The following is a 27,030-nucleotide window of genomic DNA, read 5'->3' as shown; positions in this document are numbered from 1 at the left end:
AATACAAAAATTGGCCGGGCGCGGTGGCTCAAGCCTGTAATCCCAGCACTTTGGGAGGCCGAGGCAGGTGGATCACGAGGTCAAGAGATCGAGACCGTCCTGGTCAGCATGGTGAAACCCCGTCTCTACTAAAAATACAAAAAATTAGCTGGGCATGGTGGCACGTGCCTGTAATCCCAGCTACTCAGGAGGCTGAGGCAGGAGAATTGCCTGAACCCAGGAGGTGGAGGTTGCGGTGAGCCGAGATCGCGCCATTGCACTCCAGCCTGGGTAACAAGAGCGAAACTCTGCCTCGAAAAAATAAAAAAAATAATAATAATAATTTCTTCTCTCTTCTAGTGACTCCAACACCTTGCTTTGTGGCCTTGATCGAGCCCCTTCCTTTTGCTGGATGTGGATTTCTGCATATGTGAAAGGAGAGAGTTGATGTGTTGAGGGGCTCCCTAGGGGCGGTGGAGGCCTGACACTGTGACTCAACATTTCCAGGATGTGACGTATCTGCTGAGAGCCCTTGGACGATGCTCTTGAACCATCCTGCATCCTGAACCTTGTTTCCACCCCAGAGCCCTGCCCAGAGTCTGTCCTGCTGCCACCGAGTATGCATTTGTGCTCAAACAGTGGCTTCGATTATAAGAGACGGGGGACAATGCTTTATTGACTTGGCACCTATGAACGGGTGGCTACAGGCCCCCAGTGTTCGTTGCTCCTGCAAAGTGGAGGCTCTGTGGTGGGGACATATAGATCAGAGATGCTGGTTCCAGCTGCAGGGAGGGACCCCTGTCCCTGCTTTGGCCCCTCCCCTGGTCCCCTTGTCCAGCCGAGCACCATCTGAGTGAGTCCAGACCCTCGTGGAGCAGGGCAGGGCAGGGACCCAGCTTCCTCTGCAGCCCTTGAGGCCTACGGTAAGAGCTGTAGGCCCCTCCTGCCTTCCCTCTTCTTGGGGATCCCAAGATGGGTTGCAGGAAGAGGAGATACCCCGTTTAAAGAGCCCCTGAGCCTCCTGGATCTAGGTCGAGGAAGGCAGGTCTGGTGCTATAAGAAGAGCCCCACCAAAGAGAAGAGTTAGGAGTCATTTCTCTTCCCCTCATTTTGGTTTTGGCTGAGCAAAACCACGGGAGCTTTCACTGAACTGGGCTGACAATAGTGGACGACAGGCTGAGGTCACGCAGTCAGTGGAGGGGGGTAGAGCCAGGCTTCCCCATGTGGGACTGCACTGTCTAGGTAGGCTCTCTCCCAGGCAAGGGAAGGAGGGGCAAAGTGAACTGTAGTCATCAAGAGGAGGGCTTCCTGGAGGAGGAAGGGCAGGTCACAGCTCCTGGAAGAAGAGGTGGTCTGCAGAGCGGACTGGGTCATGAAGGCTGGCACAGGACACTGGCATCCTCGCTGTGGTCGCAGTTGTGGGCATCCCAGCGGATGTGAGAGCAGAGCAGCAGGGCACTCTCTTCCCCACGGCACTTGACATTGTCCAGGAGAATGGGGCCTCGGCCTGGACCAAAGTGAGCCTCCCCAGGAGCTGCCAGGGCCTGGCCACAGCCCAGCTGGCGGCACAGGACACCAGCTGCCCGCAGGTCCCAAGCATCATCACAGACAGTGCCCCACCGTTGCCCTAGGTAGAGCTCGACACGCCCCTCGCATCGGTGGGCTCCGTTGACCAGACGTAGATGCCCTGTCGGGGGACAAGGGCTAAGTAGGGGCTGCTTTGTGGCAGGCTACTCCCAAGCTAGGTCAGGTGGGAGTAAAGAGAGGTCTGAGACACTCTGAGCACTGCCCTGGGAGCCACTAGATGAAGGCAGACACATGAAATTAAAATAAGATGGACACAGGGCGAAGTGGCTCACGCCTGCAATCCCAGCACTTTGGGAGGCTGAGGCAGGAAGGATTGCTTGTGCCCAGCAGCCTGGGCAACATAGCAAGACCCTGTCTCTAAAAACAAACCAAAGCAAAAAACAAAAATTAGCTGAGCGTGTTAGTGTGTGCCTTGTAATCCCAGCTACTTGGGAGGCTGAAGCAGGAGGATCGCTTGAGCCCAGGAGGTCAAGGCTGCAGTAGCCATGATCATGCCACTGCGTTCCAGCCTGCGTGACAGAGCAAGACTCTCAAAAATAAGTAAGATGGGGCTGGGCATGGTGGCTCATGCCTGTAATCCCACCACTCTGGGAGGCCAAGGCTGGTGGATCACTTGAGGTCAGGAGTTTGAGACCAGCCTGGCCAACATGATGAAACCCTGTCTCTGCTAAAAACACACACACACAAAATTAGCCGGGTGTGATGGCGCATGCCTATAATCCCAGCTACTGGGGAGGCTGAGGCACAAGAATCGCTTGAACCTGGGAGGTGGAGATTGCAGTGAACTGAGATCGTGCCATTGCACTCCAGCCTGGGTGACAGAACAAGACTTCGTCTCAAAAAGAAATAAAAATAAATAAATAAATAAGTCAATAAAATGGGCATCAGTCCAGACCCAGAGTCTCAGGACTGGGGGAAAGCATGCAAATGTTTGTCGAGTGATCCGTGACGTGTGCTGGGTGCCTCATGACTGCTCTCTCCCTAGTCCTCTGTTCATAATCCCAGTGCCCCGCCCCAGGCCAGCTGTTATGAGACTGTGATTACATCCTATTGTTTCCCCTGAAGGTCATCATCATGGTCTCCCCCAACCCCCTGGGCTCCCGGAAGTACATTCTGAATGTTTTCATTGCTGTGTTCAAGACAGGATCCTTATCCCCTCATTCTGATCCCACCTCTAGAAATCTCCAGATTGCTGTAATTTGAAGTTTACCTCCTTCTTTCTGGACACCATATTCTTACGAAAGAAGCCTGAGACCCACAAAAAGGACAAGAGTTTCCAGGTCCTCATGTGAACATCTGCTGAGCTTTATAACCCAGGCTGTGACCTCCCCCAATCCAGGTCCTTTCAATGACCCTGATGCCTCCCCTCACTTTCAGGGGACTGTGAGCACCTACCATCCCTGGGCCGAGGAGTGGGTACCCGTGTAGTCTCAGAACCATCCTGCTGGACTTGCAGTCCCAGCTCCTCTGGGCCTGGCTCAGGAAGGACAGATAAAAAGAGGTGCTGTCACAACAGGGAACATGTTCCTTAGGGCCAGGCCCCCTCCTGCTCTCCCCAGGAAAGCCTGTCCTAAGGACAAAAAGGACTTTACAGGTTCCTGAAGAACCGCTCCCCTTGATCAGAAATGGGGGTTGTGTCACTGGGTGGTCGCAGTGGCTCACACTTGTAATCCCAGCACTTTAAGAGGTCAAGGTGAGGCTGGGCGGGTGGATCACCTGAGGTCAGGAGTTCGAGACCAGCCTGGCCATCATGGCAAAAACCCATCTCTACTAAAAATAGAAAAATTAGCAGGGCGTGGTGGCATGTGCCTGTAATCCCAGCTGCTCGGGAGGCTGAGGCAGGAGAATCACTTGAACGCAGGAGGCAGAGGTTGCAGTGAACCAAGATAGTGCCACTGCACTCCAGCCTGGGTGACAAAGCGAGACTCCGTCTCAAAAAAAAAAAAAAAAGAGGTCAAGGTCAAGGTGAGAGAATTGCTTGAGGCCTGCAGTTCGAGAGTGGCCTGGGCAATGCAGCCAGACCCCACCTCTACAAAAAATACAAAAATTAGCCAGGCGCGGTGGCATGCCCCGTGCAGTCCCAACTCTCTAGAGGTTAAGCGGGTAGGATTGCTTGAGCCCAGGAGTTTAAGGCTGCAGTGAACTAGGATCGTGCTACTGCACTCCAGCCTGGGTGACAGCAAGAAAAAAAGGAAAGAAATAGGGGTTGTGGAGAACGCTTTGTGGCCAAGACCATGGGGAAGTAGGGCCTACTAGGCCTGGGGCACCAGATGAGGGTAAAGAGATCAGCTCCCGCAGCAATTCATGAATTTCACGGTCTTCTGCCAAATTGCAAGCAGCCCTTTCCATTGACTCCGCCCAAAGGTCACACGCTTGCTCTAGCAAAGGTGATCTACTCTCTGCTTAATAGAATTTTGCTTGGTCTAGGTTTATCAGGGAGCAAACGGCTCCCCCCTTTACAGACTTGATGCCTTGCTGGAACAGGGATCGGCCTTAGCCCTGACCTCGGCCACCGCCCCTCACTGCTGCACCAAGCGGCCCTCCCCAGGCCCCGCCCCATTTTCCACTGCAGAGGGCGCTCCGTTCTGGCCCCGCCCCCCTGCGCAGCCGTAGAGAGCGCGGACGGCGGGGCGGCGCCCCTCCGCGGAGTGCGCATGCTCCCCGGGTCCGGCGGTGCCGCAGAGCGGCCTCACGCGTGGCCCCGCCCAGGCCGCGCCCGGCCCCGCCCCTCCCACGCCGCAGTGAGCGGCCCAGTCGGCGGCCTCACCTGCGCAGAGCGCGCCCGCGTCCTCGTGGTGGCCGCAGTTGTGCTGGCCCCAGCCCAGGTGGAAGCAGTCGCTCAGGCGGGCCTCCGTGCCAGCGCAGCCCACGTTGTCCAGCAGCACTGGGCCGCGGCCGTAGCCGAAATGGCCCAGGCCCGTGGCGCCCAGCGCGGGCCCGCAGCCCGCCTCGCGGCAGGCCACGCGCGCGTCCGCAAAGTCCCAGTCATCGTCGCACACGGTGCCCCAGCCCCCGGCGTACAGCACCTCCACGCGGCCGCGGCACGGGCCCGGGCCGCCCACCAGCCGCAGCCGCCCGCCTGCGGGGCGCACATGCCCGCGGCCAGAGGGGCTGGGCTGGGGATGCCGGCTCCCGGGCAGAGCCCCGGCCCTCCCCTCCCCCGCCCCCCGCGGACCCCGGGCACGGCCACTTACTTTTTTTCCCTGCGGCCCAGGCAGCGGTGGTAAGCAGTGCAGTCTCCCGGGAAGGCTGGGGGGCAACTCCTGTAGCTGCGGAGACAGGGCATCTAAAGCGTTCGAAAGGGACGAGGAGGCATTCTGTCTTGCAGCAGGGCACGGGGACATCTACCCAGCCCCCCCAATCCTACCGCACCTTTACCCCGCCCCCCCACTCAGCTGCAACCCCAGAATCACCACGTTGTCTGGTGCCAGTTGGGATCTCCGGGAAACTTGGTTGGAATCCACTAATTCTAGGTGTTATCGTAACATCGAGCCCTGGGATAGTTCCTATCCTAATTCCAATTGCACTGCTAACCTTGATTCAGCCTTCATCTCAATCAGCCCCCTCATAAGGTTTCTCAGTCCCCAACCTCAGCATCATCCCATTGAAAAAAAAATTAACTTTGAGAAAGGGTCTTTTTTTTTTTTTTGAGACGGAGTTTCGCCCTTGTTACCCAGGCTGGAGTGCAATGGCGCGATCTCGGCTCACCGCAACCTCCGCCTCCTGGGCTCAGGCAATTCTCCTGCCTCAGCCTCCTGAGTAGCTGGGATTACAGGCACGTGCCACCATGCCCAGCTAATTTTTTGCACTTTTAGTAGAGACGGGGTTTCACCATGTTGACCAGGATGGTCTCGATCTCTCGACCTCGTGATCCACCCGCCTCGGCCTCCCAAAGTGCTGGGATTACAGGCTTGAGCCACCGCGCCCGGCGAGAAAGGGTCTTGCTCTGTCGCCCAGACTGGAGTGCAGTGATGTCATCACCGCTCCGCTCACTGCAGCCTAGAACTGGCCTCAAGCGATCCTCCCGCCTCGGTATTCCAAAGTGCTAGGACTATAGGCGCAAGCCACCACGCCCAGTTAATTTTTTCTTTTCTTTCTTTTTTTTTTTTTTTTTTGATACGGAGTCTCCTCAGTCGCCCAGACTGGAGTGCAGTGGCACAATCTTGGCTCTCTGCAACCTCTGCCTGCCAGGCTCAAGCGATTCTCCTCCTACCTCAGCCTTCCAAGTAGCTGGGATTACAGGCGCCTAGCTAATTTTTGTATATTTATTTATTTATTTTTAATTTTGGTATTTTCAATAGAGATGGGATTTCACCATGTTGGCCAGGGTGGTTTCGAACTCCTAACCTCAAGTGACTCACCTACCTCGGCCTCCCAAAGTGCTGGGATTAAAAGCGTGAGCCACCACACCGGGCAATTTTTTAAAACATTATTTGTAAAGGCAGGGTCTAGCTACATTGCCCAGGATGGTCTTCAACTGACCTCAAGCAATCCTCCCACCTGTTTCCGAAAGTGCTGGGATTACAAGAGTGAGCTGCCACCCACATCCCAAATTTTACTTCTGTGCTTTGAAGAAATCTCATACTGCCTCCTCCCACCCCGCTGAAGTTTTCAGAGCTCTGGGTTTCATCATCCTTGCTCCGTCTGCTCATAATTCTCTCACCCACCTCTGCACCATCTGGCCAAAGCCCTGGCCTGTTAGCCAGGGCCCCCGCCTGTGGATCCAGAACATTCTTCCCAGTTCCTAGCCATACCCACTGTGCCCCTAACATTCCCGCCCGGAAGGCTGAGCTCTTTACCGGACGAATCTGTGCGCCAAGCCCAGTCCTCTCTTGTGGCCGAGGATGGCAGTGCTGTGAGCGTTGGGGGACCCAGGACTAGGGCAGGAGAGAAGGCGACAGGGTCAGAGGCTGAGATTCTGGTCAGGGGAGGCTAGGAGAGTCTCCCTAGAGGAGAGAATAGATGTTACCTCCAGGGCTGGTGACCCAGCCACAGCTGGGGTCCGAGGAGGCCTGTCCCCACTTTGATTATGGTTGTAATTCACTTGTGCTGTGAGGTATACACTTCACAGTTTGTACAAGACTCTAAGAGACATGCTTTCATTTCTCTCCAATGTCCCATGTTCTCAGAAGCCCACTGTGTCCCACAGACATGGAGTACAGAAGGCCTTGCCCATCAGGGAGGACCATGCACAGTCCTGAGTTCTCATTAGTCCCCTCTTAAAGAGAAAACAGGGCTAGCAGGGAAAGGGACATGCCCAGGGTTAGCAGGGGCTCTACCAGGGCTCACTGCGACAGACTTCTGCCCTTCTATACCCCCTCTTATAGTAAAAAACAAAAACAAAAAAACAACTGATCTCTGAGGGAGGAATGGGGCAGGAGAGGGGACTCAACCCAGGAGGTGGGGTTCAGACACCGGACCAAATTGAGGACTAACTGAAACAGGATGGGGTGGAAGCGCCTCTCCATGAGACACGCCCACCCGTGTGCCATGTCAGTTTGCCATTGCCGTGGCAACACCTGGAGTTACCTTTCCATGGCAACACAGACAACCCAAAAATTACCATTCTATTTCTTAAAATATCTGCATAATCCACCCCCCAATTTGCATAGACTTGAAAGTAAATAGAATTATGACTGCCGACCTGCCTCTGAGCTGCCACTCTGGGCACACTGCCTATCAGGTAGCCCTGCTCAGCAAGGAGCAGGACCCCTGCTGCTGTGGACGGCTGTGTCAATGAAAGTTGCCAACACCAGCTGGCCCTTAAATTCTTTGCTAGGGGAAACCAAAAACCCTCCTGAACTAAGCCTCAAGTTGGGGGTTCGCCTGCCTTGCATCAACTGTGCGACCATGGGTAAGGCTCTGACTCTCTGGGCCTCAGGTTTCCTACCTATACCCTGGGAATGATAGCCCTTAGTTTGCTATGAGTTATGAGTCGTGGGCAAGCAAGCACTTTTTATCTTTTACAGAGCGGAGTCCATCTGTGAAATAGTTGGAAAGGGCCCAGGTGGGGAGAAAATACCATTATTTAAGCATCAGAATGACAGAGGGTTGTGCTAGGTAAAGTTGTGGCCATTCGAGAATTCTGAAATATCTCTTGGGCAATTCTAGAGCGTTGCTCTGTTATTCTAGATTGTTACTCTAAAGTGCTCCAGAAACAGTACTTGCTGGAACGTTCTGGAGGCATTCTTGGGATATCGCTATAGAATTCTGGAGTATTGGTGAAGCAATAGTGCAGGGTTTTGTTTTGTTTGTTTGTTTGTTTGTTTTTTGAGACAGAGTCTCTCTCTGTTGCCCAGGCTGGAGTGCAATGGCATGAGCTCGGCTCACTGCAACCTCTGCCTCCTGGGTTCAAGCGATTCTCCTCCCTCAGCCTCCCGAGTCGCTGGGATTATAGGCAGGCGCCACCACGCCCGGCTGGCTACGTTTCTCAAGATTGGCCAGGCTGGATTAGTGCAGTATTGTTACATAGCTGTGGAGTGTACCACAAGGAGTTTTGGGATATTCGGAGGCACTTCTAGAACAGTACTGAGATAGAAGTAATTTTGGAGGCCTCCAGAAGAGCTCTGGGAAGCGTCAAGACAGCCAAAACACCCTCCCCATTCACTTCCCCACCCAAGCCGCCTCCTCCTCCTGCCATCAGCGCAGGGCTCCGCCTCTGCCCGCGCCTGGCCCCGCCCACACTCCCCGCAAGCCCCGCCCACCGTCCCTAGAACCCGAACCTGTGCATAGCGCGCCCGCGTCCTCGTGGTGGCCGCAGTTGTGCACGCCCCAGCCCAGGCTCTGGCAGGCTGCCAGGTGGGGCTCGCTGCCTTCGCAGTGCACGTTGTCCAGCAGGATGTGCCCCGTGCCATAGCCGAAGAAGGCGTTGGTGGTGGCGGCCATGGCCGCCCCACATCCCAGCTGGCGACAGACCACAGCGGCATCCGGCAGCCCCCAGTCGTCGTCACACACGGTGCCCCACAGGCCACCATGCAGGATCTCCACTCTGCCCTGACACGGGTTTGCGCCCCCCACCAGGCGCACACTGCCCTCACCTGGGGACAGGAGCGGGGGCGGGGCGTATCTCCCACTGGCCTCTGCCTCCTGTCCCTCCACTAGGGCAGCTAGGTGTCCTAGGACCTACAACCCGGGGACATCTGCTAACCCCCCTTCCCAGAGCACTGCCTCCTCGGTCCAGATTGGGGGTGGTTTGTGGAATCACAGTATCATCCCTGCCTAAAACCAACTCCCCTATCCTGCTCCCTCTCTCCTGGCAGCCTGGAACGTGCTTCCTCCTCTACTGCAAATGAAATCCTCAAAGTACAGCTCCCACATCTCTTCCTCCAGGAAGCCCTCCCTGATCTGAGTAATGTGACCCCTCTTCCACCTCTGGACTTCCTTGTCTCTTTCACTGTCCCTCTTTTAGAGCACTTTTCTTTCTCTTATTCTAGTCATGATCATCCTTCTTGGGCTCATCTGACCTTCCTGTAAGATAAGGCTCCAGTGTCACCCCTCCCCCGACTCATTTTCTCCCTCTCTCTCTCTCTCTCTCTCTCTCTTCTTCTCTTTCTCTCTCTCTCTCTCTCTTTAAAGACAGGATCTCACTGTGTCCCCCAATCTGGAGTACAATGGCATGATCTCACTGCAACCTCCACCTTCTGGGGTTAAGCAATTCTCCTGCCTCAGCCTCCCAAGTAGCTGGAACTACAGGCATGTGCCACCATGCCTACCTACTTTTTGTATTTCTTGTAGAGACAGGGTTTCACCATGTTGCCCAGGCTGGTCTTGAACTCCCAATCACAATTCACCGAAGCCTTGACCCCCTGGGGCCTCAAGTGATCCACCTACCTCTGCCTCCCAAAGTGCTAGGATTACAGGCATGAGCCAGCATGCCTGGTCATTTTCTCTAACTTCCTTTTTTTTTTTTTTTTTTTTTTTTCTTTTTTGAGACGTAGTCTTGCTCTGTCCCCCACGCTGGAACATACAGTGGCATGATCTCATTGCAACTTCTGCCTCCTTGGTTCAAGGAATTCTCCTGCCTCAGCCTCCCGAGTAGCTGGGATTATAGTGGCCCACCACAACGCCCAGCTAATTTTTGTGTTTTTAGTAGAGACGGGGTTTCTCCATGTTGGCCAGGCTGGTCTCGAACTCCTGACCTCCAATGATCCGCCAGCCTCAGCTTCCCTAAATGCTGGGATTACATGTGTGAGCCACCACGCCTGGCCATTTTCTCTACCTTTCAATCTTTAATTTGTAATCCCTGTCTTCCCACTGCCTAGGGTAGGGTGTGAGAGACTTCTCTCCGAAAACCCAGGTGGTGCCCACATTATGCTTACATACTTTTTCCATTCGGAAGTGTCCTAGGGGGCGCTCTACTGGTTAACATCTTTCTCGTTGGGGGCTGCGTTGGCAAGAATTCTGGAAAGGAAGTGGGGTGGATACAGGGGTCTCTCTGTTCTCCATCCTCACACCACAGGGTGTTTGAGGGGCAGGAGGATGGACCCATAAGGTGGTTGCCCCCAGAACTTCTGGCCACACAGAGTCACAGCCAGGAATCCTGGGGTATGAGAGGAGGAGGGGCCACACCAAAGTCCCGGACTCCTTTAAAGCACAGTAGGTTTGTTGGGTTTTTGAGATGGAGTCTTGCTCTGTCACCCAGGCTGGAGTGTAGTGGTGCCATCTCAGCTCACTGCAACCTCCTCCTCCCAGGTTCAAGTTATTCTCCTGCCTCAGCCTCCCGAGTAGCTGGGATTACAGGCACCTGCCTCCACGACCGGTTAATTTTTTTTCTTTTTTAATTGAGACAAAGTCTTGCTCTGTCACTAGGCTGGAGTGCAGTGGCACGATCTCGGCTCACTGCAACCTCCACCGCCCAAGTTCCAGCGATTCCCCTGCCTCAGCCTCCAGAATAGCTGGGATTACAGGTGTGCACCACCACACCTGGCTAATTTTTTGTTTTAGTAGAGACGTGGAGATGGGGTTTCACCATGTTGCCCAGGCTGGTCTTGAACTCCTGACCTGGTGATCCACCCACCTTGGCCTCCCAAAGTGCTGGGATTATAGGCGTGAGCTACCTCACCTGGCTAAAAAGAAAATTTTTTTAAAGGGAGGTGGTCTGCTGGGACAATCAAAGCCTCATGTGGAAGCAGTGATGCTGGTTTTCTTTTGGTCCAAGGTCAGGCAATGAACGAGAAGAACCCCTGAGACCCTTGCTGGGGCTCTTCCCCAGCACCAGGCATTGCAGCCCCTGGCCTGATCTGCACGGAACAGCCTTATCCATGGGAAGTCCTTTCATTCATCTAGCCTACAGCCCTGCTGCCTACCACAGTCGGTCTGTGCCCCCAGGTCCTAGGGCTGCACTCACCGTCACACAGGACAGCCACGTCCTCGTAGTGAAAGCAATTGTGGACGCCCCAGCCCCGGCTGCCGCACTCGCTCAGCGCAGCTTCCTGCCCACGGCACTCCACGTTGTCCAGCAGGATGGGGCCTCGGCCCTGGCCAAAGGCGAGGGGCCGTGGCACGGGCAGCGCCAGGCCACAGCCCAGCTGCCGACACACCACATTGGCGTCCACCACATCCCAGTCGTCGTCACAGACGCTGCCCCAGGAGCCACCGTGCATGACTTCCAGGCGCCCCCGGCAGCGGCTGGGGCCCCCCACGAGCCTCAGCTCTGTAAAGAGGGTGGAGCTGGCACCAGGGGGGAGGTCACTGAGTCCAGCCTCCAGGGTACCCACCCACTATGTCCTTTTTTTCTTCTGTTTTGGTAGAGACTGGGTCTCACTCTGTTGCCTAGGCTGGTCTCAAATTCCTGGACTCAAGTGATCCTCCTGCCTTGGCCTCCCAAAGCACTAGGATTACAGACATGTGTGCTACGGGACCCAGCCAGGTTACCCACTTTGTCATGAAGCCATAGGGCCCTTGGGATCAATCCCTTCTGGAAAATGGGGAGACTCCAGCTTCCCTGAGATGGGGGCATCTAGAGCCAAGGGGACTGTTTAGTCATCACGTCCTGAGGTTTCCTGTCTGAGGCTGGAGTGCCTGGGGGGCAGGTGAGGGTGAGGAAGGGCGAGGTGGGGCACCTACCTGGAAAGGGCAGTGGAGTGGGCTGTAGGGCACTGGCTGAAACAGAGTGAGGAAGAGCATTGGCCCCTCTGCCCACACCATGGCTCCCTGGTCCCAGGAACACCCCCCCCCAACCCCAGCCATCCTCAACATCACGCCCGTCTTCTTGGACTTCAGTACCCCTGCTTTCCCAAAGCCCCACTGGCTCTTGCCCCCCTGTTGTGATTGGCTTGTCTGCGTCACACATCTCTCAGAGATCCCAAGCCAACCCCGAGAGATCTGTGAGGGTAAATCTGTATATCTGCACGTCTCAAACTAATGCTAAATCCCATAAGGACCCATTACCTGCAGGAGTCTCAGCTCCTGAGCGGTCACTACAAAGCCTTCAGAATCTTCTAACCATTCTGACCAGCCTTGCCTCGCTTTTTTCTTTCTTTTTTTTTCTTTGAGACCGAGTTTCTCTCTTGTCACCCAGGCTGGAGTGCCATGGCGTGATCTTGGCTCGCTGCAACCTCCGCCTCAGAGGCTCAAGTGATTCTCCTGCCTCAGCCTCTGGAGCAGCTGGGACTACAGGCGAAGGCCACCACACCTGGCTCATTTTTTGGATTTTTAGTAGAGACGGGGTTTTACTGTGTTGGCCAGGATGGTCTCGATCTTCTGACCTCGTGATCCACCCGCCTCAGCCTCCCAAAGTGCTGGGATTATAGGTGTGAGCTACCTAGCCTGGCCTTTGTTTTTGTTTTTTTGTTTTGTTTTGTTTTTGTTTTTTTTCTTTGAGTCTCGCTTTTTTTGGCCCAAGCTGGAGTGCAATGGCATGATCGTGGCTCACTGCAACCTCTGCCTCTGGGGTTCAAGCGATTCTCCTGCCTCAGCGTCCCAAGTAGCTGAGATTACAGGTGTGCGCCACCACACCCAGCTACTATTTGTGGTTTTAGTAGAGATGGGGTTTCATCGTGTTGGTCAGGCCAGCCTCAAACTCCTGACCTCAGGTGATCCATCCACCTCAGGCTCTCAAAGTGCTGGAATTACAGGCGTAAGCCACCTCGCCCGGACTTTTATTTTGTTTTGTTTTTACAGGGTCTTGCTCTGTTGCCTAGGCTCCAGTGCAGTGGCACGATCATGGCTTGCTGCAGCCTCAACCTCCTGGGCTCAAGCAGTCCTGCCGTAGCCTCCCAAGTAGCTAGGATTATAGGTGTGCACCACCACACTTGGCCAATTCTTTTTGTATTTTTTGTAGAGTCGAGGTTCTGTTGCCCAGAATGGTTTCAAACTCCTGAAGTCAAGCAATTCTCCTGCCTCAGTCTCCCAAAATACTGGGATTACAGGTGTGAACCACTGCAACCTGCCTCACCTTATTTCTTTTTTTTTTGGAGACGGAGTTTTGCTCTTGTTACCCAGGCTGGAGTGCAATGGCACGATCTCGGCTCACCACAACCTCCGCCTCCTGGGTTCAGGCAATTCTCCTGCCTCAGCCTCCTGAGTAGCTGGGATTACCGGCACGCACCACCATGCCCAGCTAATATTTTGTATTTTTAGTAGAGACGGGGTTTCACCATGTTGACCAGGATGGTCTCGATCCCTTGACCTCGTGATCCACCCGCCTCGGCCTCCCAAAGTGCTGGGATTACAGGCTTGAGCCACCGCGCCTGGCGCCTCACCTTATTTCTTAATCTCCCATCAATTTTGTCTCCAGGTTTTTGTTTTGCTATGTATGTATGTATGCATGTATTGAAACGGAGTCCTGCTCTGTAACCCAGGCTGGAGTGCAATGGCATCATCTTGGCTCATTGCAACCTGTGCCTCCCAGGTTCAAGCGATTCTCCTGCCTCAGCCTCCTGAGTAGCTGGGATTACAGGCACCAACCATTCGTATTTTTAGTAGAGACAGGGTTTCACCATGTTAGTCAGGCTGGTCTAGAGCTCCTGACCTCAGGTGATCCGCCTGCCTCGGCCTCCCAAAGTGCTGGGATTACGGGCATGAGCCACCACGCCCAGCCTGTTTTTGTTTTTAAAGCTGGGGTCTCTCGATGTTGCACAGCCTAGTCTCAAACTCCTGGCCTCTAGCAATCTTCCCGCCTCTGCCTCTCAGGTAGCTGAAACTGCAGGCACTTGCCAACAAACCTGGGTATTGTCTCCAGGTCTTTATCCTGTTCTGTTCTGGCTTCCTGCTCATTACAGCCCTCTTGATCCTTCCTTCAAGGAAGGAAGCTTAGAGCTTTCTTTTTTCTTCCTTCCTTCCCTCCTTCCTTCCTTCCTTCCTTTTTCTTTCTTTCTTTCTTTCAAGAGAGACTCTTGCTTTGTCACCCAGTCTGGAGTGCAGTGGAGCAATCTTGGCTCACTGCAACCTCCACCTCCCGGGTTCAAGTGATTCTCTTGTCTCAGCCTCTCCGAGTAGCTGGAACTATAGGCACATGCCTCCACTCCCGGCTAATTTATAATAGAGACGGGGTTTCACCATGTTGGCCAGGCTGGTCTCAAACTCCTGACCTCAGGTGATCCACCCACCTTGGCCTGCCAAAGTGCTGGGATTACAGCATGAGCCACCGCGCCTGGCCAAGAGCTTTCTTCAAGTTCCAGCTTGGAGCGCCTTCCTCTGGGAAACCATCCTGGAGCCCACAGCGACAAGTGCTCTGTGTCCTCTGAATTCCTGAGCACTACGTACCCAGGCCTCTTTGGGGGACTTCTCCCTGGTAATATGGTCGTGCCTGTCTCAACTCTGTGTTCTCCAGGGCTCTCCACTCAGAGCCTGGTATGCAGCAGATGTTCAGTAGCTCCACCTTAAATGTGTAATATGGCTTTGGGATTCATTACAATCGCCTCCCTAAATATTTGCCTATATGAGTCCTTCTACTTCATTCTTTTTTTTTTTTTTGAGACAGTCTCAGTCTGTCACCCAGCCTGGAGTACAGTGGCATGATCATAGCTCACTGCAGCCTCTAATACCTGAGTTCAATCCATCATCCCGCCTCAGCCTCCAGAATAGCTGGGACTACAAGCTAATGCCACCCATCCAGTCTTTTTTTTTTTTTTTTTTTTTTTTTTTTTTTTCTTTTTTAGACAAGAGTCTTTCTCCATCCAGGCTGGAGTGCTGCAGCACAATCTCAGCTCACTGCAACCTCTGCCTCCCGGGTGCCACCTTGGCCTCCCGAGTAATTGGGACTGCAGGTACATAGCACCACACCTGGCTAATTTTTATATTTTTAGGTAGAGATGGGGTTTCACCATGTTTGGCCAGGCTAGTCTTGAACTCATGACCTCAAGTGATCCGCCTGCCTCAGCCTCCCAAAGTGCTGGGATTACAGGCATGAGCCACCACTCCCAGCCAAATTTTTCAATTTTTTATAGGGTCAGGGGTCTCATTATGTTGCCCAGGCTGGTCTCAAACCCCTGGCCTTAAGTGATCCTCCCATCTCAGCCTCCCAAAGTACTAGAATTACAGGCATGAGCCATTTTGCCTGGCCTTGAGTCTCTCCGCTTCCGGTATCACGTATGTCCTCCTTGCTTTCTTTAGACGAACTCGGTAAATCATTAGGATAATTTATAAGTTAGGCAGGATTTTACAGACAGGGCAACTTCAGGGTTAGTGAGATGAGGCGACTTGCTGAGAGTCACATAGGTAATGAAGGGTAGAGCTGAGAGGCTACCCAGACAGCCACGATCTTTTTCATCATGTAGCTCTGAGCACGAGGCTTGAGAGTGGAGGTGGGAGAAGAAACAGGGAAGTAAAATTTGCCTACCAGGCAAAATGGAAAGCCCCAAAATAATCCCTCGCTTGTGCTCTGGGTATGACAGTTCTGACACTTTCACACACATTACCTTGTAGAATCATTGTGAGGATTCTACACCCTCTGCAGCCTGTATTCGTGCGCCCATTTTACTGATGAAGAAACTGAGACTCCACTTTTTTTTTTTTTTTTTTTTTTGAGACGGAGTTTCGCTCTTGTGACCCAGGCTGGAGTGCAATGGCGCGATCTCGGCTCACCGCAACCTCCGCCTCCTGGGTTCAGGCAATTCTCCTGCCTCAGCCTCCTGAGTAGCTGGGATTACAGGCACGCGCCACCATGCCCAGCTAATTTTTTGTATTTTTAGTAGAGACGGGGTTTCACCATGTTGACCAGGATGGTCTCGATCTCTTGACCTCATGATCCACCCGCCTCGGCCTCCCAAAGTGCTGGGATTACAGGCTTGAGCCACCGCGCCCGGCCCACTTTTTTTTTTTTTGAGGTGGAGTCTCGCCCTCTCACCCAGGCTGGAGCACGGTGGTGTGATCTTAGCTCACTGTAACCTCTGCCTTCTGGGTTGAAACGATTCTCCTGCCTCAACCTCCCTAGTAGCTGGAATTACAGGCACACACCACCATGCCCAGCTCTTATATTTTTAGTAGAGACGGGGTTTCACTATGTTGGTCAAGCTGGTCTTGAACTCCTGACCTTGTGATCCACCGGCCTTGGCCTCCCTAAGTGCTGGAATTACAGGTATGAGCCACCGTGCCCAGCCAACTCCACTTCTTCTTATTTATTTTTAAATTTCTTTTTGAGATGGAGGCTTGCTCGGTCACCCAGGCCAGAGTGCAGTGGCATGACCTTGGCTCACTGCCACCTTCACCTCCCAGGTTCAAGTGATTCTCCTGCCTCACCCTCCCCAGTAGCTGGGATTACAGGTGCATGCTGCCATGCCCGGCTAATTTTTGTATTTTTAGTAGAGACTCGGGTTTCACCATGTTGGCCAGCTAGTCTCAAACTCCTGACCTCAGGTTATCCTCCCATTTTGGCCTCCCAAAGTGCTGGGATTACAGGCGTGAGCCACCATGCCTGGCCTTCTTATGTTCAAATAGTCCCGAGGTCATTTGATTTCATCTCTTTTTCCAACTGCTTTTCCAACAGCCACTGGGGAGCACACTCTCTTTCTGTCGTTCCCTGTGCCCAGTGTCCCCTAACTGTTCATTCCTTAAGTGTGTTTACCTGTCACCTCCATTACTGAGCCCTTCATTCTCCAAACTCAGACTCTTAGCTCTTTCGTCAACTCTGGGCAAATGTCAGCGTTGGAAAGAACAGCAGGAACAAGCTCATTCACAAACCCCCTCCTACTAAAAAGTTACAGCTGGGACAACTGAGAGCCACAAAGAGGAAGTAGCAAGGGCCGGCAGGGGAGGACTCACCCAGTGGCAGGAGGAGAAGGAAGGACAGGGCTTGGGGGAGGAGGGGAGGTGCAGCACTCCCATCTCCCAACCTCCACCCCCAGCCCTTCTCATCTGGCTGGGGACCAATTTGCATCTCTGCTTCCTTGCGCATCCAAATGGTGAAGGGTGTTTCAGATGCTTCCATCAAGGGACCAGAGAGAAGTCACAGTTGGAACATCTGAAATTAAAGATCCCAAACATTACTGGGCCTCCCAGTGCTTTGGGAGGCTGAGGTGGGAGGATTGCTTGAACCCAGGAGTTCGAGACCAGCCTGGGAAACCTAGTGAGACCCCATCTCTACAAAAAGTTTTTAAAAATGAGGATGAGTGTGGCGACTCACTCCTGAAATCTCAGCACGTTGGGAGGCTGAAGCAGGTGGATCGCTTGAACCCAGGAGCTCAAGACCAGCCTGGGCAACATGGCAAAAATGCATCTGTTTCAATAAACACAAAAATTAGGCCAGGCGCGGTGGCTCATGTCTGTAATCCCAGCACTTCGGGAGGCTGAGGTAGGCGGGTCACTTGAGGTCAGGAGTTGGAGACTAGCTGACCAACATGGTGAAACTCTGTACCAAAAATACAAAAATTGGCTGGGGGTGGTGGCGGGCACCTATGATCCCAGCTACTCGAGAGGCCGAGGCAGGAGAATCTCTTAAACCCAGGAGATGGAGGTTGCAGTGAGCTGAGATCATGCTACTGCACTCCAGCGTGGGTGACAAAGCGAGACTCTGCCACAAAAAGAAAAAAAAGTTAAATTTTAGACCGGGCGCAGTGGCTCAAGCCTGTAATCCCAGCACTTTGGGAGGCCGAGGCGGGTGGATCACGAGGTCAAGAGATTGAGACCATCCTGGTCAACATGGTGAAACCCCGACTCTACTAAAAACACAAAAAATTAGCTGGGCATGGTGGCGCGTGCCTGTAATCCCAGCTACTCAGGAGGCTGAGGCAGGAGAATTGCCTGACCCCAGGAGGCGGAGGTTGCGGTGAGCCGAGATCGCGCCATTGCACTCCAGCCTGGGTAACGAGAGCGAAACTCCGTCTCAAAAAAAAAAAAAAAAAAAAGTTAAATTTTAAAAACACAAAAATTAGTAGAATTTTTTTTTTTTAATGAGTCCTGGGTATGGTGACTCATGGCTGTAGTCCCAGCTAATGGGGAGGCCGAGGTAGGAGGATCACTTGCGCCAAGGAGTTCGAGGCTGCAGGAAAAAGTAAAAAAGATCCCAAGTGTTTATTTCCCAGAGGGGCCAGCTTCAGGGGAAAATGACTTTTCCACTTGCCTTTGGCATTCTGAGTGGAGACCATGGCAGAGGCAAAAGCTGGGAGGTGGGAAAGATGCTGCATGGATGGAAACGCGTGAGGAGTCGAGCTTGGCTGGAGGAGGATGTGTGAAGCGGGAAACGGTGGGGGGGGAGAGGGGGTTGGGAAGGTTGGCTGGGCCCAAACCATGACCGGCCCGGGGGCTCCAAGGCTATCCTCCAGGGCAGCACAATCGATTTTTTGTCTTCCCTTCCTTCCTTCCTTCCTTCCTTATTCCTTTCCTTCTTTTTTTCGAGACGGGATTTCTCCATGTTGGCCAGGCTGGTCTCGAACTCTCAACCACAAACTGAGTTGATCCACCAGCCTCAGCCTCCCAAAGTGCTGGGATTACAGGCGTGAGCCACCGCACCCGGCCTTCTTTTTTTCTTTCTTTTTCTTTCCCTCCTTCTCTCTCTTTCTTCTTCTTCTTCTTCTTCTTCCTTTTTTTTTTTTTTTGAGACAGAGTTTCGCTCTTGTTACCCAGGCTGGAGCGCAATGGCGCCATCTTGGCTCACCGCAACCTCTGCCTCCTGGGTTCAGGTGATTCTCCTGCCTCAGCCTCCTAAGTAGCTGGGATTACAGGCGTGTGCCACCACACCTGACTAATTTTTGTATTTTTAGTAGAGATGGGGTTTAACCATGTTGGCCAGGCTGTTCTCAAACTCCTGACCTCATGATCTGCCTGCCTCAGCCTCCCAAAGTGTTGGGATTACAGGCGTGAGCCACCACGCCCAGCCATTTCTTCACTTTTAAAAAATGTATTTATAAGCCATGGTAACTATTATAATTTCCTTAATAATTTTTCTCATTTTATTGGCTCATTTCTTTTGATTTAAATTATTTATTTTATTTTATTTTATTTATTTTTGAGACAGAGCCTCCCTCTGTCGACCAGGCTGTAGTGCAGTGGCCTGATCTCAGCTCACTGCAACCTTCACCTCCTGGGTTCAAGCGCTTCTCCTGCCTCAGCCTCCCCAGTAGCTGGGATTATAGGCATATGTCACCACGCTCAGCTAATTTTTGTAATTTTAGTAGAGACAGGGTTTCCCCATGTTGGCCTGGTTGGTCTGGAACTTTTGCCCTCAAGTGATACACCTGCCTCGGCCTCCCAAAGTGCTAGAATTAACAAGCATGAGCCACCACACCCAGCCCTGATTTAAATTATGTTTAGGCTAAGCATTGCGGTTTACTCCCGTGAGCACTTTGGTGGGGCTGAGAAGGGAGGCCCACTTGAGCCCAGGAGTTAAAGACCAGCCTGGACAACATAGTGAAACCCCATCTCTACAAAACTAAAAAATAATTAGCTGGGCATGGTGGTACATGCCTGTAATTTCAGTGCTTTGGGAGGCCAAGGTGGGAGGATCACTTGAGCCCAGGAGTTGGAGACTGCAGTGAGCCATGATCACGCCAGCTACTCCTTCTGAGTAGCTGGGATTACAGGTATGCGCCACCACGCCCGGCCAATTTTTGTATTTTTAGTAGAGACAGGGCTTCTCCACGTTGGTCAGGCTGATCTCCCCCTCTCGACCTCAGGTGATCTCTCTGCCTTGGCATCCCGAAATGTTGGGATTATAGGCATGAGCTGCCCTGCCTGGCCTCTTGTAGACTTTTAGCAGGGATCTGATGCATTGTGTGGACTGTGGACTGGTTGGTTGGGGAGAGATGGGAGGCTCGTTTAGAGCCTGATGCAGTCGTCCAGACTCCAGACCATGAGAGGCAGAGAGGAAGGAGAGATGGGAAAGACGTGGGAGATGGAACTGGCTGGACTGGGTTTGCCTTGGTGTTGGGGGTGGGGAGCTAGGCGCATTCATTGGCTCCCGGTCACCCTGATGGGGACTTTGTAGGAGGAGGTGGTGGAGAGGATGATTCTGTTTGGGCCACATTGAGAGAGTGGGGTGTTGGGGTACATGGGTGCCCGTTCCAGAAGGAACCCCCTCTCGCCTTCCCAACCCCCTCCTCTCTCTGGCTTTGCCTCTGCCCCCGTGTACAAAGTCTGGTTAGGGAGAAGATGAAAACCTACCCGGATGTGGACACGGGGATTTCAACACCCCATTCATGGGGCCGAGGACAGCCCCCAGTGGAATAATCACCTTTTGTCCTCCTTCTGCCTGGACTGGTGACAGCTGGGAGATGAGAGCCGAGAGCCGTGAGGAGGGGGAGAGTCACAGTCCAGTCTTTGCTTGGGGCTTGGTGTTATCGTTATTTGGGCCTCCTTCTACCTCCTGGCTTCGGTGCCACCCACTTCTCAGGCTGCTGGGACACTGGCCCCCCCCAGGCCAGATCAGCTCCCACCCTGTGTCTATGGAGACAGAAAACTTCCAGACACCCTGCCAGGAATCCTCAGCTTCCCCAACTCTATCCCCTTGGATTACAGGTGCCCCACCACCATGCCCAGCTATTTTCTGTACTTTTAGTAGAGACGGGGTTTCACCACATCGGCCCAGGAATGAGGGAGAAGGACCCCTGATCATGAGCCCCACGGACCTCACATCCCAGGTGACCCCAGAGCCCTCTACCAAGTCTGCCTCCTTACCCCCCCAGCTCCAAGGTGCAGCCCTCCAGTTCTGCAAGACAAGGCTTCACCCTTCCCTGCCCCCGGTGATTAGGGCTCTTCAACGCCCTCCCATTCCTTCGCACCCCTTTACAAACCATCTATTGCCTACATTTACTACAATGCAGCCGGCCGCATAGCACAGCGGTTAATATTACAGCATCCGCTCCACCATTTCCTAGCTGTGCGACCTTCACCTCGCAAAGCCTCGCTGTTCTCATCTGAAAAACGGCGAATGTGATCCACTTATCCCTTATCATTTTTGCCAAGTTCAACGAGCAAATGTTTGCCCAAGGCTTAGCCCCGTGTCTGGCCCTCGCTAGGTGTGGGTGGCTACTGTTATAATTACTGTTTCTCCTTTGAGAGTGCGGACCCTCGAGGGCAGACACCAGATCTTATTCAGTGGTTGCACTTGGCAAAGGATGGATACTCAGAAAATGTTTGTTGAATGACTGAATCAAGGAGATGGCTGCAGAATCATAGAAAACAACAGCCAGAAGGGGCTTGGGAAATTAACAAGGACAATTTACCATCTGACCAGTGGGAAACGGTTCTCTCTCTCTCTCTCTCTGTCTCTGTCTTTGTCTCTCTCTCTGTCTCTCTCTCTCTCACACACACACACACACACACACACACACACAAACACACACACGCATGCACACGCACATATGCACAAACACCCCAGCAAAAGCGAAGGATTCATACCTGGGGGAATATTCTGGGCTCTTCCTGTCCCTTCTTCTACAGTCAATCCAAGGTCGAATCACTGTGTCTGCCCCTGGAAGTTTAGGAGGAGGAAGGATCTTCCAAATAGAAATCAACACAGACGTTTCTTCTTTTCTTTCCACAGCTGGAAGGTGAGTAGAGGCAAAGCCCCTGCCCATGGAGCTGGCTGGTGGTCCCAGCCTGTCTCCATCCAACCTTAGGGACAGCGAGAAGCAAAGGGGAGTGGAGGTGGCTGGCACCAGCTGGAGCGGCCCCAGAGAAAGGGCACCTAGGTGGAGGCGGAGTTACGTGGTGGGGGGAGGCATGGATGCTCAGGGCCAGGCAGCCCCTCCTCCCCCCACAGCCTCCCCCGACCCCAGGGTTCAGGTTTCAGAGAGGCCTAGATAGGTCTCCACCCCTTTGCAGGGCAGCCAAGCACCCTGATCTTTGGAGGTAGCTCTGATCCAGCCCCAGAGTCCCCTTGATGATGTCCTGACCCAACCATGTCAGCTGAGGGTTTGGAAAGGGTCCCAGGAGCCACAGTGTATGGCGTGGGCTTCCCATGCAGGCAGGACCTCATGACCTCACAACTTCACTTAGGGGCTGCTGATTTTGCCTTTTGTTATTAGGCAGAGTTTCTCTCTGTCACCCGGGCTGCTGGAATGCAATGGTGCAATCTTGGCTCCCTGCATCCTCCGCCTCCGAGGTTCAATCAATTCTAGTTCCTCAGCCTCCCAAATACCCAGGATTACAGGTGTGCACCACCAAGCCAGGCTAATTTTTGTATTTTTTTTTTTTGAGATGGAGTTTCGCTCTTGTTAACCCAGGCTGGAGTGCAATGGCACGATCTCGGCTCACCGCAACCTCCGCCTCCTGGGTTCAGGCAATTCTCCTGCCTCAGCCTCCTGAGTAGCTGGGATTACAGGCAGACGCCACCATGCCCAGCTAATTTTTTGTATTTTTAGTAGAGACGGGGTTTCACCATGTTGACCAGGCTGGTCTCGATCTCTTGACCTCGTGATCCACCCGCCTCGGCCTCCCAAAGTGCTGGGATTACAGACTTGAGCCACCGTGCCTGGCCATGTATTTTTTTTTTTTTTTTTTTTTAGTGACTGGGTTTCTCCATGTTGGCCAGGCTGGCCTTGAACTCTTGACCTCAGGTGATCCGCCTGCCTTGGCCTCCCAAAGTGCTGAGAGGCTACAAAACCTGTAGAGCTTGTGACTGCACTGAACACCATAGGCAATTTGTTACACAATGGTACTTGTGTATCTAAACATAGAAAAGGGACAGTAAGAACACAGTAATAAAATCTACATTTTATTTTGAGATAGGGTCTCGCTATGTGACCCAGGCTGGTTCAAACTCCTGGGCTCAAGCAATCCTCCCACCTCGTCCTCCCTCAGTGTAGGATTTCAGGCGTGAGCCACTGCGCCTGGCATAATTTTACTTTCTTGTGTGGTTCTTCCTGAGTTCTGGTGCTTTTGTAGTTCTAGGTGAGAGGAAGTGATGTGTGGCTTATGTTGTGGTTTGTAGCTGCAATAAAGGGCTCTGCTGGGGTTCTGGCTCTTTCCCACAGAGGCACAAACTCTCAGAGCTGGAGGGGCCCTTAGAACCCCGCAGGGCAGTTCCCAAACCTGGAGGCGCATCCCATCCCCACTCATTTCTTTATTCTTTTTCTGGTTCCTTTTCTTCTTCTTCTCCTTTTTTTCTTTAGACTAAGTCTTGTTCTTGTTGCCCAGGCTGGAGTGCAATGGCACGATCTTAGCTCACTGCAACGTCCACCTCCCAGGTTCTAGATTTGTAGCCTAGAAGCAATAGGCTAGACCACGGAGCCAAGGTATGCAGTGTGCTAGCCCATCTAGGTTTGCGTGAGTACACTCTATGATGCGCGCACAGTAAGGAAATCAAGTAACGACGTATTTTTCAGAATATGCACTGGCTGCTAAGTGATGCATGACTGTATGTTTGAGGCCTGGTGCAGTGGTTCATGCCTCTAATCCCAACACTTTGGGAGGCTTGAGGTAGCAGGATTGCTGGAGCACAGGAGTTCGAGACCAGCCTGGGCAATATGGTGAGACCTTGTCTCTACCAAAAAAAAAAAAAAAATTAGCCAGGCGTGCTGGTGTACACCCGTGGTCTCAGCATGCTAAGAGGCTGAGGTGGGAGGATCACTGGAGTCCAGGAGTTGGAGGCTGCAGTTAACCATGATTGCCACTGTACTCCAGCCCGGGCTACAGAGCAAGATCCTGTAGAAAGAAAAAGAGAAAGAGAGAAAGAAGGAAGGGAAGGAGGGAGAAAGGAAGGGAGGGAGGGAGGGAGGGAAGGAAAGGAAGAGAGAAAAGAAAAAAAAATGCTGGGTGCAGTGGCTCATGCCTGTAATCCCAGCACTTTCGGAGGCCGAGGCAGGCAGATCACCTGAGGTTGGGGGTTCGAGACCAGCCTGACCAACATGGTAAAACCCCATCTCTACTAAAAATACAAAGTTAGCCGGGCATGGGGGCTTATGCCTGCTGGGATTACAGGCATGAGCCACCACACCCAGCTGAGAAGTTTAGAAGTTAGCCAGATGTGATGGAAAGATAGAAAACATGATCAGGCATTGACAAAGGGGAGTGGCATCTGCAAGCCAAGGAAGGCCGAGAATCGCAAACCCAGAAACTAGGAGGCAAAGGAGGAGTCTCCCAGGTTTCAGGAAGCCTGCCCTGCTGATACATTGATTTCAGACTTCTGAGTCTCCAGCACTGTGAGACAATGAACGATTATTAAAGCCACTCAGTTCATGAAACTTCGCTGCCGCAGCCCCAGGAAACTGATACAAGTATTTCACCAGTTCTCAAAAGTTTGTCTTGGCCAGCCCGGTGGCTCCTGCCTGTAATCCCAGCACTTTGGGAGGCTGAGGAGGGTGGATCACAAGGTTGGGAGTTTAAGACCAACCTGGCCAACATGGTGAAACTCCATCTCTACTAAAATACAAAAATTAGCTGGGCATGGTGGTGCGCACCTGTAGTCCCAGCCAGATTAGGGAGGCTGAGGCAAGAGAATTGCTTGAACCCGGGAGGTGGAGGTTGCAGTGAGCCAAGATCACACCACTACACTCCAGCCTGGCGCATGGCAACAGAGCGAGACTGTCTTAAAAAGAAAACAAGAAGTGTACAATTTGATTAGTTTTCACATGTATATGAATCCATCAATCCATCACCACAATCAAGATAATGAACACCTCCATCATGCTTAAAGATTTCTTCCTGCTCCTCTGTAAACCTTCCCCTCCTCCCACCATTCTTCCATCTCTAACAAGACGCTTATCTGCTGTTGCTATAGATTAATTTGTATTTCCTAGAATTTTATATAAATGGCTGGGTGTAGTGGCCCATAACTGTAATCTCAGTACTTCGAGAGGCTGAGGTAGGAAGATCCCTTGAGCATAGGAATTCAAAAGCAGCTGGGGCTACGTAGTGAAACCCTGTCTCTAAAAAAGGAAGAAAAAGGCCGGGCGCGGTGGCTCAAGCCTGTAATCCCAGCACTTTGGGAGGCTGAGGCGGGTGGATTACGAGGTCGAGAGATCGAGACCATCCTGGTCAACACAGTGAAACCCCGTCTCTACTAAAAATATAAAAAATTAGCTGGGCATGGTGGCTCGTGCCTGTAATCCCAGCTACTCAGGAGGCTGAGGCAGGAGAATTGCCTGAACCCAGGAGGCGGAGGTTGCGGTGAGCCGAGATCGCGCCATTGCACTCCAGCCTGGGTAACAAGAGCGAAACTCCGTCTCAAAAAAAACAAAAACAAATATATATATATATATATATATATATATATATATATGTATTAAACCAAACTCCAGATTTTTTTAAATTTATTTTTATTTTTATTTTTTTGAGAGAGTTTCGCTCCGTCACCAGGAGCCAGGCTGGAGTGCAGTGGCACAATCTTGGCTCACTGCAACCTCTGCTTCCCGAGTTCAGGCAATTCCGCCTCAGCCTCCCGAGTAGCTGGGATTATAGGTGTGTGCCACCACGCCCAGCTAATTTTTGTATTTTTAGTAGAGTTGGGGTTTCACCATGTTGGCCAGGATGGTCTTGGTCTCTTGACCTCGTGATCCGCCTGCCTCAGCCTCCCAAAGTGCTGGGATTCCAGGCATGAGCCACCGTGCCCGGCCCAAACTCCAGATTTTATTTGAATGAATATTACCAGTGTTCTCACTAACGTCCTTTTTCTGTTCCAGGAGCCAATCCAGGATACCACATTGCATTTAGTAAGCATATTTTAAAATTATGACATATGCATTAAAAAGTATGCAGGTTGGCGTTATCTGGTTGCCATGGTGATCTTGAGTAATGGGCCCCCTGGTGGTCTGGCTGGTGGCAACAAGGGTGTCAGTCAGTTCATTGTGTTCAGCCTTCCTTCCCAAGGTGGGACGCTCCACAACCTTGGTTTGATATTTGGATTTCCTGAGGCCAGGTCCTGGGATTCTCTTAAGTAAAGGGCATGGTTCCACATGATGGCATCAGTGAGATCGTGGTATGGGTCTGGGGATCACTGGGAATGCAGGAAACGAATGCCGTGGTTGGGCCAGGTGCGATGTCTCACGCCTGTAACCCCAGCACTTTTGGGAGACTGAGGCGGGTGGGTTCCTTGCGGTGAGAAACCATGTGAGGCGGTACGAGCCTGTAATCCCAGCTACTCAGGAGGCTGAGGCACGAGAATCCCTGAACCTGGGAGGTGGAAGCTGCAGTGAGCCGAGACTGCACCACTGCACTCCAGCCTGGGCGACAGAGTGAGACCATCTCAAAAAAAAAAAAAAAAGAATGCGCTGATGGGGGGTGAGCTGAAGCCAAGCCTCGCTTCTGCTGTCTCAGCATAAGTTCCCGGGGATTCACCCAGGAATGAAGAACCCAGTGCCCCTTCTACACCTCTCTTCACATAGCTGCCTCGGCCTGAAGTGACCTCTCCTCTGGTCTCCCATAAAATAAGGCAGAGACCCATGAAACTCCTCCAGTCTCCTAATCGATACCACCTTTTTCTCACACTTGGAATGAGCTCCTCATATCTCGGATCTAATCCCCCGGACCCTTCAATCAAGGGCTTTCTCCTGTGTCCCCCACAGACCTGGGACAGCTGTCTTGTTGAGCTGCGAGCTTCCTACGGGCAGGGCCAGCGGGGAATTGGAGGGAAACTGTGATGAATTATGGCTCAGCAGGCAGCCAGCACACTCTTTGCAAACTTTAACATAAATACACGTGGGGATTTCCAAGCTAAAAACTTTCACGTGGGCAGGGTCCGGCTCCTCTCATCCCAGCACTTTAGGAAGCCGAGGTGGGAGGATCACCTGAGGTCAGGATTTCAAGACCAGCCTGGCCAACATAGTGAAAACCCATCTCTACCAAAAATACGAAAATTAGCCAGGCACGGTGGCACGCCCCTGTAAACCCAGGTACTCGGGAGGCTGAGGCAGGAGAATCGCTTGAACCTGCCTGGGAGGCAGTGGTTGCAGTGAACCAAGATCGCACCACTGCATTCCAGCCTGGGCAACAGAGCAACACTTGTCTCAAAACAAAACAAAAACAAACAAACAAAAGTAACATGGGTACACTTGGGGATTTCCAAACTAAAAAAATGCTGTGGTTAGGCTGGGGTGAGGGTTGAGGGTCTGCAGTTCTAACAAGCTCTCAGGTGTTACTGAGGCTGCTGGA

The 27,030-nt window shown here is 52.7% G+C and overlaps 1 protein-coding gene across 1 annotated transcript; it reads right to left on the bottom strand.

The window, feature by feature from the left end:
* Positions 1 to 350: 350 nt before the first annotated feature.
* Positions 351 to 21,623, bottom strand: SSC4D (scavenger receptor cysteine rich family member with 4 domains). Its single transcript, XM_039460494.2, has 11 exons — positions 21,340 to 21,623; positions 16,768 to 16,966; positions 11,632 to 11,667; positions 10,913 to 11,218; positions 9,889 to 9,966; positions 8,289 to 8,603; positions 6,366 to 6,443; positions 4,761 to 4,835; positions 4,334 to 4,645; positions 2,962 to 3,039; positions 351 to 1,666 (listed from the first exon to the last, which is right to left on the bottom strand). The coding sequence occupies exons 2-11, from the start codon at positions 16,931 to 16,933 to the stop codon at positions 1,350 to 1,352; spliced, it is 1,761 nt and encodes a 586-aa protein (XP_039316428.1). The 5' UTR covers positions 16,934 to 16,966; positions 21,340 to 21,623; the 3' UTR covers positions 351 to 1,349.
* Between the last annotated feature and the right edge of the window lie 5,407 nt (positions 21,624 to 27,030).

The sequence above is a fragment of the Saimiri boliviensis genome, chromosome 20, assembly GCF_048565385.1.
Source record: "Saimiri boliviensis isolate mSaiBol1 chromosome 20, mSaiBol1.pri, whole genome shotgun sequence".
NCBI classification, from domain to species: Eukaryota; Metazoa; Chordata; class Mammalia; order Primates; family Cebidae; genus Saimiri; species Saimiri boliviensis.
The sequence above is the reverse complement of the archived record's forward strand: the minus strand, read 5'-3'. Positions and strand labels throughout refer to the sequence as shown.